This window comes from Lissotriton vulgaris, chromosome 9 (genome assembly GCF_964263255.1).
Source record: "Lissotriton vulgaris chromosome 9, aLisVul1.2, whole genome shotgun sequence".
Taxonomy (NCBI): Eukaryota; Metazoa; Chordata; class Amphibia; order Caudata; family Salamandridae; genus Lissotriton; species Lissotriton vulgaris.
Genome location: NC_141697.1, coordinates 413,434,021 through 413,449,503, shown reverse-complemented (window position 1 = coordinate 413,449,503; position 15,483 = coordinate 413,434,021). Strand labels below are relative to the sequence as shown.

General features: G+C 47.8%; 1 protein-coding gene across 1 annotated transcript in view; it reads left to right on the top strand.

Moving 5' to 3' along the window:
- LOC147690197 (uncharacterized) overlaps positions 1 to 3,323 on the top strand; it is a 519,116-nt gene extending 515,793 nt beyond the window's left edge. The window contains exon 6 of the mRNA XM_086936651.1: positions 3,067 to 3,323. Within this exon, the coding sequence (XP_086792777.1) occupies positions 3,067 to 3,069 (3 nt within the window). The 3' untranslated portion in view covers positions 3,070 to 3,323. The remainder of the gene's footprint in view (positions 1 to 3,066) is intronic.
- The last annotated feature ends 12,160 nt before the right edge of the window (positions 3,324 to 15,483 follow it).

Genomic DNA, 15,483 nt, shown 5'->3' with positions numbered 1-15,483 from the left:
GCCGGAAATAAGGTCAAAATGGAGATAAAGATCCCCAAAAATATTAAAGTTGGCAGTTGTAATTGCCAACGAGCCTACTATTTCTACAAGGGATTTAGTGAAACTGCTGTCCTGTCCAGGTGGTCTATAAATCAGGAGACCTGATAGCGTTAGGTGGGAATTTATCTTAATGCTATACCGGGCACATTCGCTTCCCTGAATATCCATTTTGATGAATTGACATAGGTATTGTGCTTTGAGTATGACCGCAATACCTCTACCTCTAGACTGTCTGTTAAGAGCATGGGCAGAGTAACCCGTTGTAGTGGCCAAGTTGATGATAGTATTCATATCGTCATGGAGCCATGTTTCTGTAAGAAACAGGATGTCCAGTGCGTGTTCCTCAACTAGATCATGGACTTCCATGTGATGTTTGGCCAATGATCTAGTGTTGAGCTGTGCTATCAACAATCGTTGTTGTGGGTTGGTGGTAGAGGGAGAGGGAGGGACGATAGGCTTAGGGAGCATATACCCGCAGGTACATTTGAAATCGCCCTTTCTGAATAATCGGGGAAATGTCTTGCGACACAGTGTAGATAGGTTATTAAGGCCTATGAGTGTGTCTCTAGAGTAGGTATATCTCGCAGATACCTTGCAGCCAGGGTTCCTGGCGAGAGGCGACGTACTGGCGCGGACGGGCGCAGACGGGTATGTCTTAGGCGCGTCTTCGGCGTGCGCCCGCTGCGCGCTTGACTCGCCATCCCCTTATAGGTCGAGGGCCCGTTGAATGCTGTGTGGTGCACAGCGGAAGTCTAATCACTTCCGGTGTGATAGAACAACAACTTCCCTCCACAGCAATCTGCCGAGGCAGCGGTGGACCGGGGAAGCGACAGTAAGTAAAAAACACTTATCACACAACAGGTTTAAAAATATAAACGTCAATGTTCGCCACTCGCTCTGCACAACACTTCTGGTGTGATAGAACAACAACTTCCCTCCACAACAATCTGCCGAGGCAGCGGTGGACCGGGGAAGCGACAGTAAGTAAAAAACACTTATCACACAACAGGTTTAAAAATATAAAAGTCAATGTTCGCCACTCACTCTGCACGCAGCGCGCGTCTCCTACTAGCAATCAGTTGGGACGGCAGGCTGAGGCTCCTTAAGTAGCGCTGTGCGGGCCCCTGAATGCTGTGTGGTGCACAACGGAAGTCTAATCACTTCCGGTGTGATAAAACAGCAACTTCCCTCCACAGCAATCTGCAGAGGCAGCGGTGGACCGGGGAAGCGACAGTAAGTAAAAAACACTTATCACACAACCGGTTTAAAAATATAAACGTCAATGTTCGCCACTCGCTCTGCACGCAGCGCGCGTCTCCTACTAGAAATCTGTAGGAAGAGCTGTGGCTACGGAGCAGTCTTCCAGAAGAGTAGAAGAGGGCATAGCAGGGGTAATTGAAAGACGCCTTTCCGTATTTACTATAGCGTTTGCCACAACCCCTATTGTTTTTTGAAGCATTTTGTCAATAGCCGTAAGGCTAGGTAGGGGTTGCGTGGAAGCCGCTAATAGCCTGGTCGTGGGGCGGTGGGCAGTCGGCTTATCTCCCTTGCCCATGCTGCTGCTCTCAGCCACTTACGGCCAGTTAGGGTGTGAAATAAAATACCTAAAATACAAAATTACACCAAGAGCAGGAACACAGTGAACTATAGCAATATATTACGAAAGTGGCCCAGTAGAAATATTTAAACAACAAGAAGTGTTGTTAGTCACTTCGACTGCATATTATGAAATAACATTAAAATGAGGTACCGCTATAGAGTTCACCCAAGATGTCTTTTGCTGGAAAGTTTAGAGGGGTGGCCCAGCCCGGCCTCTTTCGTCCCCGTACGGCCACAGACGGTCCCGCCCTTGTCCCGGGCTTCTCCCGGGCACGCTCCCGCGTAGCGGCACGGCAGGATGACTAAATAGCGTCCTTAATTAGGGGGCGGGTCTCAGCGGGATGGCCAGGTGTTACAGCGGCCCAAGTGCTCCTGGGACTTTGAGTCCTGCACGCGGGCTGCGATGTGTCCTCTCCGCTCAGGCTGCACACTCCGACGTCAGGCAAGAAAGCTCAGGGCTCCAGGGTCACTGGTGGCACAAATGAAACAGCAGCTTGCCCCAACTCGTGAAGCGGCACTGGCTGAAGATAAACTAAATATTTGTAATGGCTAAGATACTCTAAAGGCGTACAAATCGTGTCGATGTAGCATGTCTTGCAATACTTTTTTATGACATAGAAATATTCACAAACTTGAATTGAAAAATCACATTCCAGATTGAAACTGTGGCAAGAATATCGGGACTCTAACTCGTTTTGCCTTTCTCTGAAAATTTTGGGGGAAGATGTGCCAAAAGGTTTGGTTAACCTGTGGGCGAGATTTTAAAATTGATTCATGCTTCACTATAATTTGTTCTATTCAAAATATTGGTTTAGATGTATGTCAGGTGCACTACATTGGTGATTTTGTAGCACTAAGGAAGTCGACCAAGAAGACCTCTGATTGACTAGTTGGATGGCTTTTATTAGGTCTGGAAAAGGCAACTTACATTGTAGATACTGGAGATATATGTGTTGGATTACCGCGTTAAATGGTCAATATGGCAGTACCTTAATGGGCAGATCATCACTAATACCTAGATTTATGGGCACATTCTCATGAATAGCCTCTTCCTCCCCTCACCTCCCACAGCCCTTGTTTGTCTTATCTGTTTTTCCTTCCCCCTTTCCTGAACTTTCTTGAATCTTTTTGTTATTAACGAGAGTGTTGCATTCGACATCTCTATTGACATCCCCCTTACCCTTCAGTGCTTTTGGTACATTATTCTTAAAATCATTTTCTTGTTATATAGCTCTGTAAAATGGTTATCTTTGTATTTAAAATCGGTTTGCGTCAGTCTCTAATACCATATTCTGCTCCGCTGTGTGTCTGTATATAAAATTCCCCAATAAAAATAATTTTAAAACCTGCAGAATTAAAGTATTGGAGATGATTGTTTTAAGATTTTACAAAATGGCAATATGTATTTTTCTTAATATTTTTCTGCAGTGATGGATTCTCATTACTTGTTGGAACCATGAGATTCAGGACTTTTCACTGATTGAATGGTGGATCACTGTAAAGCAAGGTCAATGCACCACTGCCATACATTGAATGAATTAAAGAGCATCCTGATTTGACATTCATGAATGAAATGGGTTGCTGCAATTAATTGAGAGCTTGTTACTCTGAGGTATGGATTACGATGACTACTTGTGATCTTTTAACTGACTACATAAATTAAAACAACAAGCATTGGGAAAGCCAATAGATCTGTCCTTTTGGCTGTGCAATACCTTTTACCCATGCATTCCTGATTCTGTGCAGTGTGGCAAAATAAGAAGAAAATGCCTATTGAGTCAATGCATAGGCACATGCACCACACATGCGTGTGCCTTTAAAATGACTCACTTTAAAAAAATATTTATTTATATGCGCCAATCCAAGCCATTTGCAAAAAAAAATGGGAACCGTATTTTTTTTAATGGGTGGGGGAATTAACATGCGTGATGGGGCATGGAAATCAAATGGAGGGACTAGAAACAACAGGGAGTGAATGGATGGGGGAAGCAACATGGAGCGGATGAGGGTAAGCAAACGGACAAAAAGGAGAGTACAGTAGAGCACATAGGATGGGGGAGAAAAGCAAACTAACGAGAGGTCGCAACACAGAGCTGGGGTGAAAGATGGCACGGAGAGGGTAAGAGAAGCACACACAGCTGGAAAACAGGCAGTCTTATTAAGTGTTTAAACAAAAAGGAAAAAGCGCTTGAAAAGGCAAGCAGTGTAAGGACTTAGTAATGCATCCATGTTCCTGGATAGGATCATGGCCGGCCGGCATAGCTCGCAGGTGGTGGGCGGGCGTGGGGAGGGTGGTGGGGGAGACGTGTTTGGCGCTGGCTGCAATAAAAAAATAAATCTAAAAATAACACTTACCTTGCTGCAAAGCCCAGGTCCCGGGTCTCTGCTCCTGCTCTCCTGTGTTCGACTCCAGGTCGGAACAAGAACCAGGCAACCAGGCTCCCACCCCTAAGCCAATCATAACATTGCAATGCAGCATTGTGATTGGTCTGAACGCCATGACAACGCTTAGCTAGGGGCTGTAGGGGCGGGATTGTTCCCCGTGCAGACCGTAATGCAGCCTGCATGGAGAACAGAGGTACATTACTATTTTGGGCGGCACGAGTGGGCCGACCAAACAGTTATTGCGCACTTAGGAGGCTTGTATCCTCCTCCTTTGCCTTAGTGGAGGAGCTGCCACTGGATGGGACAAAGACAAAAAGAGTAAGGAAACAGCATACACGTTGTCGAATAAGAAGTAAGCAAATGATTGACAATTGAGCCAACTAATGGTAAGCAATAAGCAGGATCTAAGCCCACTGTAAACTAACAATAGGTCTTGTAACAGAAAGCTTTTGCGCTGTCTAGTAGGCGGCATCTATAAACCTGTCTTGGAAGAGCTAATCATGCATTGCATGGAAAGAAGGATGCCTGGATAAAACTGAGATCTTGACATGCCTCGTGTTGGTTGCGAGTCATTCAGTAAACCTTTACGTGCTCATTCTGGTATTCAAAGCCCTGCCTGTACAAAGAAAAGGAACACAGCTACAAATATCAGAATGAAAAGTGAGCGACTTACTGTGGAATCGACATACAAAAGAGGAGTAAATGAAAAATCCCTAGACTGCCCTGTGCAAAGATTGCTAACCTGTGAGTACGTTTACCAGATTATTCTTTGTGACCAAGGATGCAGTGTTCCAGCCCCTCGAATTGTGAAACAACCTAGTGCTTTCTGGGAGAGGTAGTCATGAGTCATGTCAGTTGATCGAATTGAACAAAGAGTACTAAAAGCACTGATTTGTAAAACAAATTGCCAGGGATCTATACATTTGGTATATTTTCCTCAGTAACAAGTACACTAACCATATAATTCTTTACTTTTCTGAAATTGTATTGTATTTGATTTTCATATTTTTTTCTGTTGTACGAAACCTGCTACAAAATGAAGCTACCAAGCCCACCCACACTCTGTACTCTGTCTGTATTCTTCTAAGACCTCACACCTCCCGCTGTACACATTGTACTGGCTCATTTGAAGCATGTAAAGATGGAAGAGTTACTTACCCGGTAACGATATATCAGGTAGAGGCACAGTCTAGCCGCAGATTCCTTAACTCAGAATATCTCCCCAGGTGTCAGACTAGATCCGAAAAATCTTTTTTCCCCAGCAATACCTCTGCATGCCGGGAGGCGGCTCTGTCCTGACGTCGTCCACAAAAGTGAAGTCAATGGAGCCATATAGGCCCCTCCCGGCGTGCTGACGTCCGTTTTCTACAGGAAACTTTTCCTCGCCACAACGTGGAGCCGTGCAAAAAACTGCAATAGCACACGAACATTATGTGTTAAAAAATAATAAAATCATTGAAAAAGCACCCAGTCCCCGGAGGGGCTGAAGGGAGCTCACAGAGTACTTGCTGCGAGAAAAGGCCAAACAGATTGCCGAGCCGTGCACCACCTGGAGGGGGCCACAACAGCGGCACAAAAGATATGACAAGCGAGGGTCAGCTTGTCACCAAAAAAGGGAAATTAAAAGACTACAATATTGAAGCAACATGTTGCAAGACAAGGGACTAGAAGTGAACGACCACTAGACACACTCCAGAGATTGAAGAACTATAGCATCAAGAGAACCCAACCGACTGCCAGAGAAAGGAGGAGGTATAGGTGTGGCCGGTGGGAAGGAACCAAAAACAGAATAACTCCACGCGTGAGCAGCACAGGATGAAAAACATGAGAAGTTAGTAAAAAGTATAGACCTGAACCACCTTAAAACGTGGACAGAGTGGAGAGCCAAAGGGCTCGAAAGCTGCAAAGGGAAGGTGCGAGAGCACGCCACCAACCAAACACTAGGACGGAGGGGAATCCAAAGGGCCCCACGTAGAACAACACACCCTACCCCGAGTGAGGTGCAAGAGCACACCCCTGGAAGACCAAGGCCACCAGAAAGAGAGAGGCTAGGTGGAAAGACACCATATGAAAAGGTCTTCGCAGAGTGAGGAGGATGGGCGGGCGTTAAGGAATCTGCGGCCAGACTGTGTCTCTACCAGGTATATTGTTACCGAAGGTAAGTAACTCTTCCATCTGCCCACTTTAAGGAGCATGGACAAGGGATGGTAAAGACGCCGAATCCGACAAGGGATGGTGTGAGACTTCTCTCGCCCAGACACAGATGAAAGGAAAACAGAACTAGAAAATTCTGTGCCAACGTAAGTAACAATGCAGCAAGACCTTCAAAGAAGGATCCAGGCATCGGTCTCTATAACCCAAGAGAAACGAAGTACCAAGGGTCAAAACAACATGACACAGTAGAGCATACCGCCTGAACACACACCACGGTGGAACCACAAGAAACGGGCTAGTCGTCAGACTGTCCGCCCAAGAACCGGAGCCACAGCATGAGGCCTGTGGGTGGAAGTAAAAACCCCTTAATGTGTACTGTCTAGGACATGTGACAACAGCGCAAGGCCGAGTCCAGAGCCTAGTACCAACAGAGACCGAGGAGCCACCATTTGAGCAAAGCTCAGGAGGTAGGCATGCAGCCAAAGGAATTAAAAGGCACCACTGTAAGTGGCTAACTCGCAAGGCTAATAACAAACAGAGGACACTATCCCGAAGGAAAGAGTAAGCAAGAATGTCCGAAACCAAGGCAAAAAAGACTAAGTATGCGAGCACCCCAGTGGCGTGTAGAATTTACGATATACACACAAGAGACAGGAATGTCGACACACGTAAGTGGAGTGACTAAATCATAAATAGGGGAGTAATGAAAGCTGCACCACGGCACCGGTGTGCTGCATAACAGTTAAGAATGCAGAAAAAATAACAGGTCCCCGAGGGGGAAGAATCCTGGTCTCCCGGGAGATAGCAGAAACATAGACCACAAGCCTGCCCATAAAGGATAGAAAAAAGGCAAAGACAGAAGCCTGGCGCCAAAAGACTACCGTCCATCAAAATGGGAAACATCGAGAAGAAAATACACACAGTAATGCCACCTAAAGAAGCTCTGTAGTTTGTTCCTCTCATTCCTTGGAGACACATCTGTTTTCCCTCCAAATTTCTCCTTTGTTCTGTGCTAAGACCTGTGTGTTAAAACAGTGCACCCCCAGCCACCATTTTGTGTTCACAAGCCAGTAGGGCCAGCTCCCCTGCCCCCCCCCCCCCCCAAGCAACAGGGATATTCTACATCAGAGGGTGCTTCTGTGAGCTGTGTAAACTGTATTTACTGGGACCTGTGCACTTCGTTTTTTGGCCAGCAGGGGGAGTAAAGTTTTATTCAAACAGTATTGTTCGATTTCGAGTTAGTGAAGCCTTTATCTGCAGAAGTCCAAAGTGTGGATTGAACCTGTCTGTCTCCTAGGAGATTCTGAACAGGAGAAGCATCTCCCCAGCCCCAACCCCCAGGCCAGCAGACCATTGGCTATTCAGCTACCTGGCAAGTCTGAACCCTCCTCTCACACCTGCCCAGGCCACTTAAGGCCTTGCTAGGTGCACCCCAAATCATTCTCCTCCATCTTGTGAATTGTAGCCTACCTGTGCCCCAGATTGCAGTGAGCAGAGTCCAGGAAGTGGTAAGGAGACAGACTAGTGCTGTCTCTTCCCAAAACAAAAATTGTTTAAAAAACGATTTTCCCTTTCTGTGATTACTGTCTTTGCATGTGGTTGTTACAGTTTAAAAATTGCGGTTTCGACCTGCCTGTGATTGCATATTTTATCACCTGTTTTGTGTTTTAAACTTGTGGTTTTCCCTTCCCATGATTGCTTGCATTTAACATGTTGAATTGTGGGATTTGCAGTCCAACCTCTGTAGTTTGTCCCTCTCATTCCTTGGTGACAAATCTGTTTTCCCTCCAAATTTCTCCTTTGCTCCGCGCTAAGACCTGTGTGTTAAAAAAGTGCACACCCAGCCACCATTTTGTGTTCACAAGCCAGTGAGGCCAGCCCCCCCCCCCATGAACAGGGATATTCTATATCAGAGGGTGCTTCTGTGAGCTGTTTAAACTGTATTTACTGGGGCCTGTGCACTTCGTGTTTTGGCAAGCAGGGGGATTAAAGTTTTATTCAAACAGTATTGTTAGATTTCGAGTTAGTGAAGCCTTAACCTGCAGAAGTCCAAAGTGTGGATTGAGCCTGTCTGCCTCCCAGGAGATTCTGAACAGGAGAAGGAGCTTGCAACTCCCTGGCCAGCAAACCTTGTCTGATGTCGCTGGGACCTTATCTGGTCTGCTAGTGGTTGGCACATGTGTACACTGATTGGTGGTTGTATCTGGCGTTTCTATTGGGTAGGGTTAATGTCCTCATTGGTTAGGTATTTGAGGGTTCTGATTGGTTTCTGGGTCTGTGATTCAATCATTGTAGGGTTGGGACTAGGGCTAGGGTTAGGATTTCTATTGGAAGTAGGGACTAGGGTTTCCTATGTTATTGGTTGTTGGGAGCAGGGTGGGACTAGGGTGAGGGTTAGACCTTTAATTGGAAGTAGCTATTTAGGGCTTCTGGTGTGATTGGTTGTTGGACTAGTTATGGGCTGTGATTCGATAGTGTTAGGGCTAGGGTTCCCATTGGCTGAAGGGGTCACCTGATTACTATGGCTATAAAAAAGGGCCAGGCTTAGGGCGTCTCAGCCCGAGTGTCAAGGCTAAGGGCGGAGAGGACAAGGGTAGTTGCCTGTTTGAGCCTGTTCGGGACTGGTCCGGACTAGGGCCAGAAATGCTGCCCTTTTTCGCATTTAGCAATACCCAAACTCTTTTTTACTCATCCAAAAGTGTCCTCCTATTGCTAAGACTTAAAAAAAAAATCTTTCACTCTTTTTATCCCTCCACTATCCTTTTCAATCACAATTAACAGACTAACATGTTCACTTCTCAAATTCCATATTAAACTATACTAATATACTACCCAAATAACTGAATAACATATCCACTACTCAAAGTACTTCATATTTCACCATATTAATTCACCACTAATCCTTTGTTGGCTTCCTGAATAGCGTGCAACACAAGCGCTACATAAATACAAACCTTTGTCCTCCTCTGTCCTTCTGCTATCATTCCAAATCCAAATAACTGACTAACCTACCCACCACTTAAAATGTACTTGCCTGTTTCACTATACTAATTCAACACTAATTCTCTATGGGTCCCAGAGTAGCGTTCTACTCGCCGAAAAAGCGCTTCAACACTTTGTCAGAGGTAGTAAGCGCTATATAAATGCAATTACAATACAATACAATACAATGTCCACAGATAGACAGGCAAAAAGTGCACAGCGAAGTTGTAGGAACACGCCAGGGTGACAAAACCCCCTACGGAGGTTGGGATGTATTACGGACCAACTGTTGACAACTAAAGGTAACCCTTGGAGTGAAACCAATTCTATGGATCTCACCAGAGGAGACATCCTATCACAGTAGGAAGAGTCAGCTTGCGCCAAAAGTGCATGGCCAAAGAAGAGTAATAATATGATGGCCAACAAATACCCCACATAGGGTAAGGTACAACCCTACAAAAGAAGGGTCCCTCTGACAAGCTTGTAGGCTGAGGCTCAAGAGAAAGGTAAACACAGCTTAACCAGCTGTACAAGAATACGTAAACAACACGGCTGACCAACCACACAACCCAGAACATCTGCGGCCCACACGGGTAACAAAAAAGAAATACATATACAGGAGACGCCTGACCACCGAATCAGTATGGGCAACAAAAGAGTGACCCCATTAAATGGTATATCTTTTCAAGCTGCTCCTGAACATGCTGTGGGACAAAATACTATCACGCAACAACGCGTGGCGGCGTATGGCAACCGACCTGGCCATAGTACGACCCACAGTGTCCGTCGTTCCCATGGCAGACCGAATTGAAAAGTGCGCCATATTATGGCCATCACTGATTAGGCGGGCCAGATCGGCACAAGAGATCCCCAGCAAGGGGGGGAGGAGCCAGTCAACAGCGTCCCAAGGGCAAATGTAGCCCGAGCAAATACACACAATGTGTTGAGGGACCGGAGTCCTGAGCTGGCGGATGCAAACACATCGCAGCCATAGGACTCCAACCACCAAGACTCCCGAGTGGAAGGATGCAACGTTACAGGAGTCACAGAGAGAGCTGCCTGAATCCCAAGTCCTCCAACTCCAGGATGGAGGGTCAAACAGGCGGGGTCAGTGAGAGCCGCCCAATGTGCCACAGCACGATCCACCTGGTCCCTGAGTAGGGCCGTGCCCATGTACTGAGAAGGATGTCAAACAAGGACTCTGCAAAAGGTAACAATGGGTCCATGTTTCTCGTGCCCTTGTGGAGAATATCCAGCTTCAAAGGACTAGAGATTGAGGGCGGCTCCATCCTTAAAATGTCTGCAGCCCTTCAAACAGCCCTGCGAACGTCCCCTAGGCTCCGTGGCTGCCGAGGCGGTGAAAGCAAGTCATCAGTAGGTGATGGACGTAAGCTAAACCGGCCACTTAATAGAGGCTCAGCAGCGGGATGAGTAGGCCAATGCACCACTGGCGCCTGCTTCGGAGGGCAGTGAAATGACTCGGGGGGGGGGGGGGTGGCAACCCACTGGGACCACATCCTCCACCACTAAAGCCGGAGACGGTACCGGCGTTGAGGCGACGTCGAGCCGGTGTCGGAGACTTTGAATAGGCCGCGACTGGCAGAGTGGAGCAAGCGTCGGCGACCTCCGAAAAGGCCTCGACCGCCCGAGTCGAGCCGGCTTTGGCGACCTCTGAAGAGGCCCGACTCGTCGGGCCGGCGTCAGCGACCTCCGAAGAGGACCGACTCCTCGAGTCAAGCTGGCGTTGGCGACCTCCGAAAAGGCCTCGAATGGAGCCGGCGACCTCCGAAGGACTCGATTCCTCGAGTGGAGCCGGCGACCTCTGAAGGACTCGACTAGTCGAGCCGGCGACCTCCGGAATGGTCCCGACTGTCCGAGTCGAGCCGGCGTCGGCGACCTCCAAAAAGGCTTCGACCGCTCGGAGTCGGACCTGCATAGACTCAACAGTCCCCGAGGGGGAGAGAGTACACCGAAGCGGTGTCGTGCACCGCGCTGCAGCCACCTCCAGCGATGCTGCAGGGAGCCTCGGAGGGCTTTGCGATAGCGCTATGGAAGGGCTAACCGTTGTGGGATGCCCCTCCACGCCTTCTCCCGTCTTTACAGCAACTCTGGTGTCGGAGTCAGGGCACCTGGTTGGAGCAGAGGGTAAACCCGCCGACGGTGTCCCAACCTGAGTCCCAACCCCCCTTTGGGGCCTGGAGGAGCGCCAGGGAGGGGGGGCAATGCTTACCTGAGGTAGGCGAATGACGCCATGGCCGCGTGGATGACTCCTCTGGAGAAGGAGACCTGCGACGCGAGGGGTCCGTTCGGGACATCCGGGCAGACAGCAGTTTCATGCAGCAAACAACGCACTCCACGTAGTTATGGTACTCACCCATGCACCATGTGAGGGTCCGTCACTGGCATCTGTCGCAAGCAGGACCGGCATGGTTTGAAGCCCACAAATTGCATCGAACACACTGTTCTTCGATGCGAAAGGGTGTCGAGAAGGCCTGTAAAAAAACCAATAACAGGCCAGAGGTATTACTTTCCCGGATCCGCCTTAGGATGCGTAAAAGAAGAAAACTGACGTCAGCACGCTGGGAGGGGCTTATATGGCTCCATTGATGTCACTTCCGTGGACGACGTCAGGACGGAGCCGGGCGGTGCCGCTCCCCCGGCATGCAGAGGTATTGCTGGGGAAAAAAGATTTTCCGGATCCAGTCTGACGCCTGGGGAGATATTCTAAGTTATGGAATCTGCGGCTAGATGTCTCCATCAGATTTGGTTGTGCATAAGGGTATGCCATTTACTATATTTAATCCCAAAATGCTGTGACTCAAGACCGCGTTCTGCCTGCACTTCCCAATCTGGTTTTCATGTCCACCCTCATCCTTCCAGCCACGAGGGAGGCTTTTTTTACAGCATGGCACTGCCCTGGCTGCAGACTGACTAATTACACTGCATCTGGATTCCATTAGGCTTGGAGTCTCCTGAAGCTGAGGCTTCTGTCCTTAGCAGGACAGCCCAGGCTGGAATAAAAAACACATAGGAAAGGAGATAATGAAACTGACCGCTGGCAGTTAACAAAAACAAGCATTTGCAATGCAATAGGTCTCGTATTTGCGAGACTTTGAGCTACTGGCATTGTAAATGACAAACCTTTTATCTATGTGTTGGTTTTGAAAACAGATAAATAAAAGGCATTGTCATTTACAATGCCAATAGCTTAAAATTTCGCAAATGCGAGACCCATTGCATTGCAAATGCTTGTTTCCCTTCTGGTTTACTTAAAAAATGGTGTAGCTGATAGGCAGCGCTTGAACCAGCTTGGTTTGATCGCTATGTAATGAAGACTATGTCTAGATTCTGTGACTTGGTGAACTTCGCAGGCTCAAGTTTGTGCTTTATTAGTGAGCGTGTGTTAATCAGCATGCAGCTGAAGGAGAGAGGGGGATCGGTTTGAGTCAATATCGTGGGATATGTTGTCGTAATGTTAGGAATGGGAACGTATTGAAGTGAAAGATTACAGGCGGCATAGAGTGCATGACTACAGGCGAAGGCAGCTGCCGGGAGAGGCAGTGGGGGTGGCGTTAGGAAGGATGAGGGTTGGCCCGATACAGGGGAAACAACATTACAGCGCTTTAATTGACAGTATATATGGAAGCTTTCAAGCGGCTGACGGATGCTTTAGCTTTAATATAGCGCACTTGCACATTTCTTCTGTTGTGTACTTTGCATGTAAACCTTTTTGTTAATTGAAATTGACAACGGCGCCTGTGTTCTCAATTTTAAAAAAAAACACTGTTTGCGTGTAGAGTGCACAACAAAAGAAATGCACTGCAATTAAAGCGCAGCGGGAAGAGGCTGTGGGCAACGGCCGCCACTGTGTCCATTTCAATAAAAAAATTTAAAAACACTGTTTGCGTGCGGAGTACACAACAAAAGAGATGCACTTCAATTAAAGAGTGGCGGGAGGAGGCTGTGGGCTGCGGCGGCCACTGTCCATTTCAATTAAAAAAAACACTGTTTGCATGCCCAGTACACAACAAAAGAGATGCACTTCAATTAAAGCGCGGCGGGAGGAGGCTATGGGCGGCAGCCCCCACTGTGTCAATTTCAATTAAAAAAAACAGTTTGCGTGCTGAGTACACAACAAAAGAAATTCACTGCAATTAAAGCGCAGCGGGAGGAGGCCACCACTGTGTCAATTTCAATTAAAACTAGCCGCTCTGGCAGCAGGACGTGATGTCTTGCCGCGGCGCCATGTCTCACACTGAGGTGTCTGGAGGTAGTATTCCTGCTCGTCTTGGCAACCCCCTCGCTCGCACACTGGAGACGGGTAGTTTGAATATTTTGAAGCACCTGACAACAGAAGCCTTGTTCTGGGAAGCTACTCTGTCTACGTTTTCTGAAGTCGGAAATAAAAGGAGGGCCTGGCTGCCAAGCAGAGAAAGGAATGGACACCAGGACCAGAGCACACCCGCCCGGGAAAACGGGTGTACTGAGCACTTACCCTGGAGATGGTTAGATGCTGGTCAAAGTCCTTCCCCCAATGAGCCTGAAGCCGCAGGGTCCGGGGCCCTCAATAACGATACGGATCATGCCGGACATGCTGCTTTCACTTTACAATAGCTGCCACCCACACAGCACTCGCGGGTGGGACGGTAGCTATTCCTAAAGTGAAAGCACGATGCAGATTGAAAAAAAATGTAGTGCTTACCGACTTGTTAAAGGAGGCAGTGTAACGCCGCAAGTAAAAGATCCAGTCTGGATGGGCCGTCCCAAAAGGAGACAGGGCGGTAACAAGGAGGGACTAAGAAGCCTCATTCACAAGCGAAAGCCAGTGTTTAGCATCGACGATGACGCAAGCCAATGGAAAAAAAGTGTGGGATTCCACTCCACTTCTCAAATCTCCTCGACTACAATATGCCTTGCATAGCAAGCAGTGCATGTGCGCTGCAACGCTAGGCAAGACCTAAAAAGGAGCAACCAGCACAGGCGGGTGCTCCTACTTATTAAGCAAAGTTATTACAGAACATTACAGCAAGACAAAAAGGCATCAATAAAGTTGGTTCTACACCACCAAGGAGGGTAACCATATCTTCTACAATTCCTCTGCTACTAAAGATTGTTAGTGTGATCCTGGCATGTCTTAGATATTTTAGTAGGATCCTTACCAACAGGTACCCCTTGTGGCATGCTTCATCATTGTATCCTCACCCACTGCACCTAGTGTGAGTGGGTGGGCTCGATGCAATTTGTTAGTGGAGCACTTTTCTAAGAGGAAGGGATTGTGTCGATGTTAAAATTAAAATTTACTTCTGGATCCTCTTCTCTTTTAATCTAAGGTCCCTTGGCAAAGTTAAAAACAGAGTGAATTAACTGGGCATAATGGCCCAAAGCATCTGTGAGTCCACCTCTCTATATGCCTCTAAGTGCTTTCTTCAGTACCTACGTGAATCTTTGTTTGAAAATCTTTTTTTATTAACAGTGCTCATGAGACCATACAATACAATGCCATGTACAAATAGCACATTGGGGAACAGTGCAGACATCATCTGGGAATTGCACATCAGGGAAACACCAATGTCTTTCATCAATACAAACGGACTATTCATCCACGAGGGCACCCGCCTCCCTATAATTGCGCCATGGCACCCATATTTTCTTCCATTTTTTCCGCTCTTTGGCACCAGTCGAGGTCCCGCTGCCAATCCTCCCATAGAGGAGTCCCCCGCACCCCCAGGCCCTTGTAATATCCCGTTTCACTACCCCTGCAGCCAGGGCCAGCCAAAGCTCCACATATCTCGACCAGTCACTATCCGCTTTGATCAGCAAGAGGAGCAACTTCTGGTCCATAGGGAACGGCACACCCACTACCCTGGACATTGTATCTGTAACTTTCACCCAGAATGAACTATCACGGGCACTCCCAAATGATATGGAAGAAGGAGCCCTCTTGTTGACAACTCCGCACACAGAGCGCTGACTGATACCTTCCCCATGTACACAGATGTGTGCGAGGATAGTATGTGCGATGGAGGATTTTGAACTGTACGAGCCTAAATCTAGACAGGATAGCGATCTCCCTGGGCCCCTGGAGCGCATCCTGCCAGTCCTCCTCATCGAGGCTCCCAAGGTCCCGGGCCCAGGCCCCTCTTAGACGAACCAAGGGATTGGGTATATTAGTTATCAATTTCCGGTAGATTGTGGATGTGGGTTTCTCCGCAATGGGATTGAGTAGCAGACGATCATCCATCGTGGAGTACTTCGGGATCACTGTGCCACTTGGTATGTGTGAGCGAAGAGCATGCTGGAGGCGTATGTAGTGACATCTCTGTG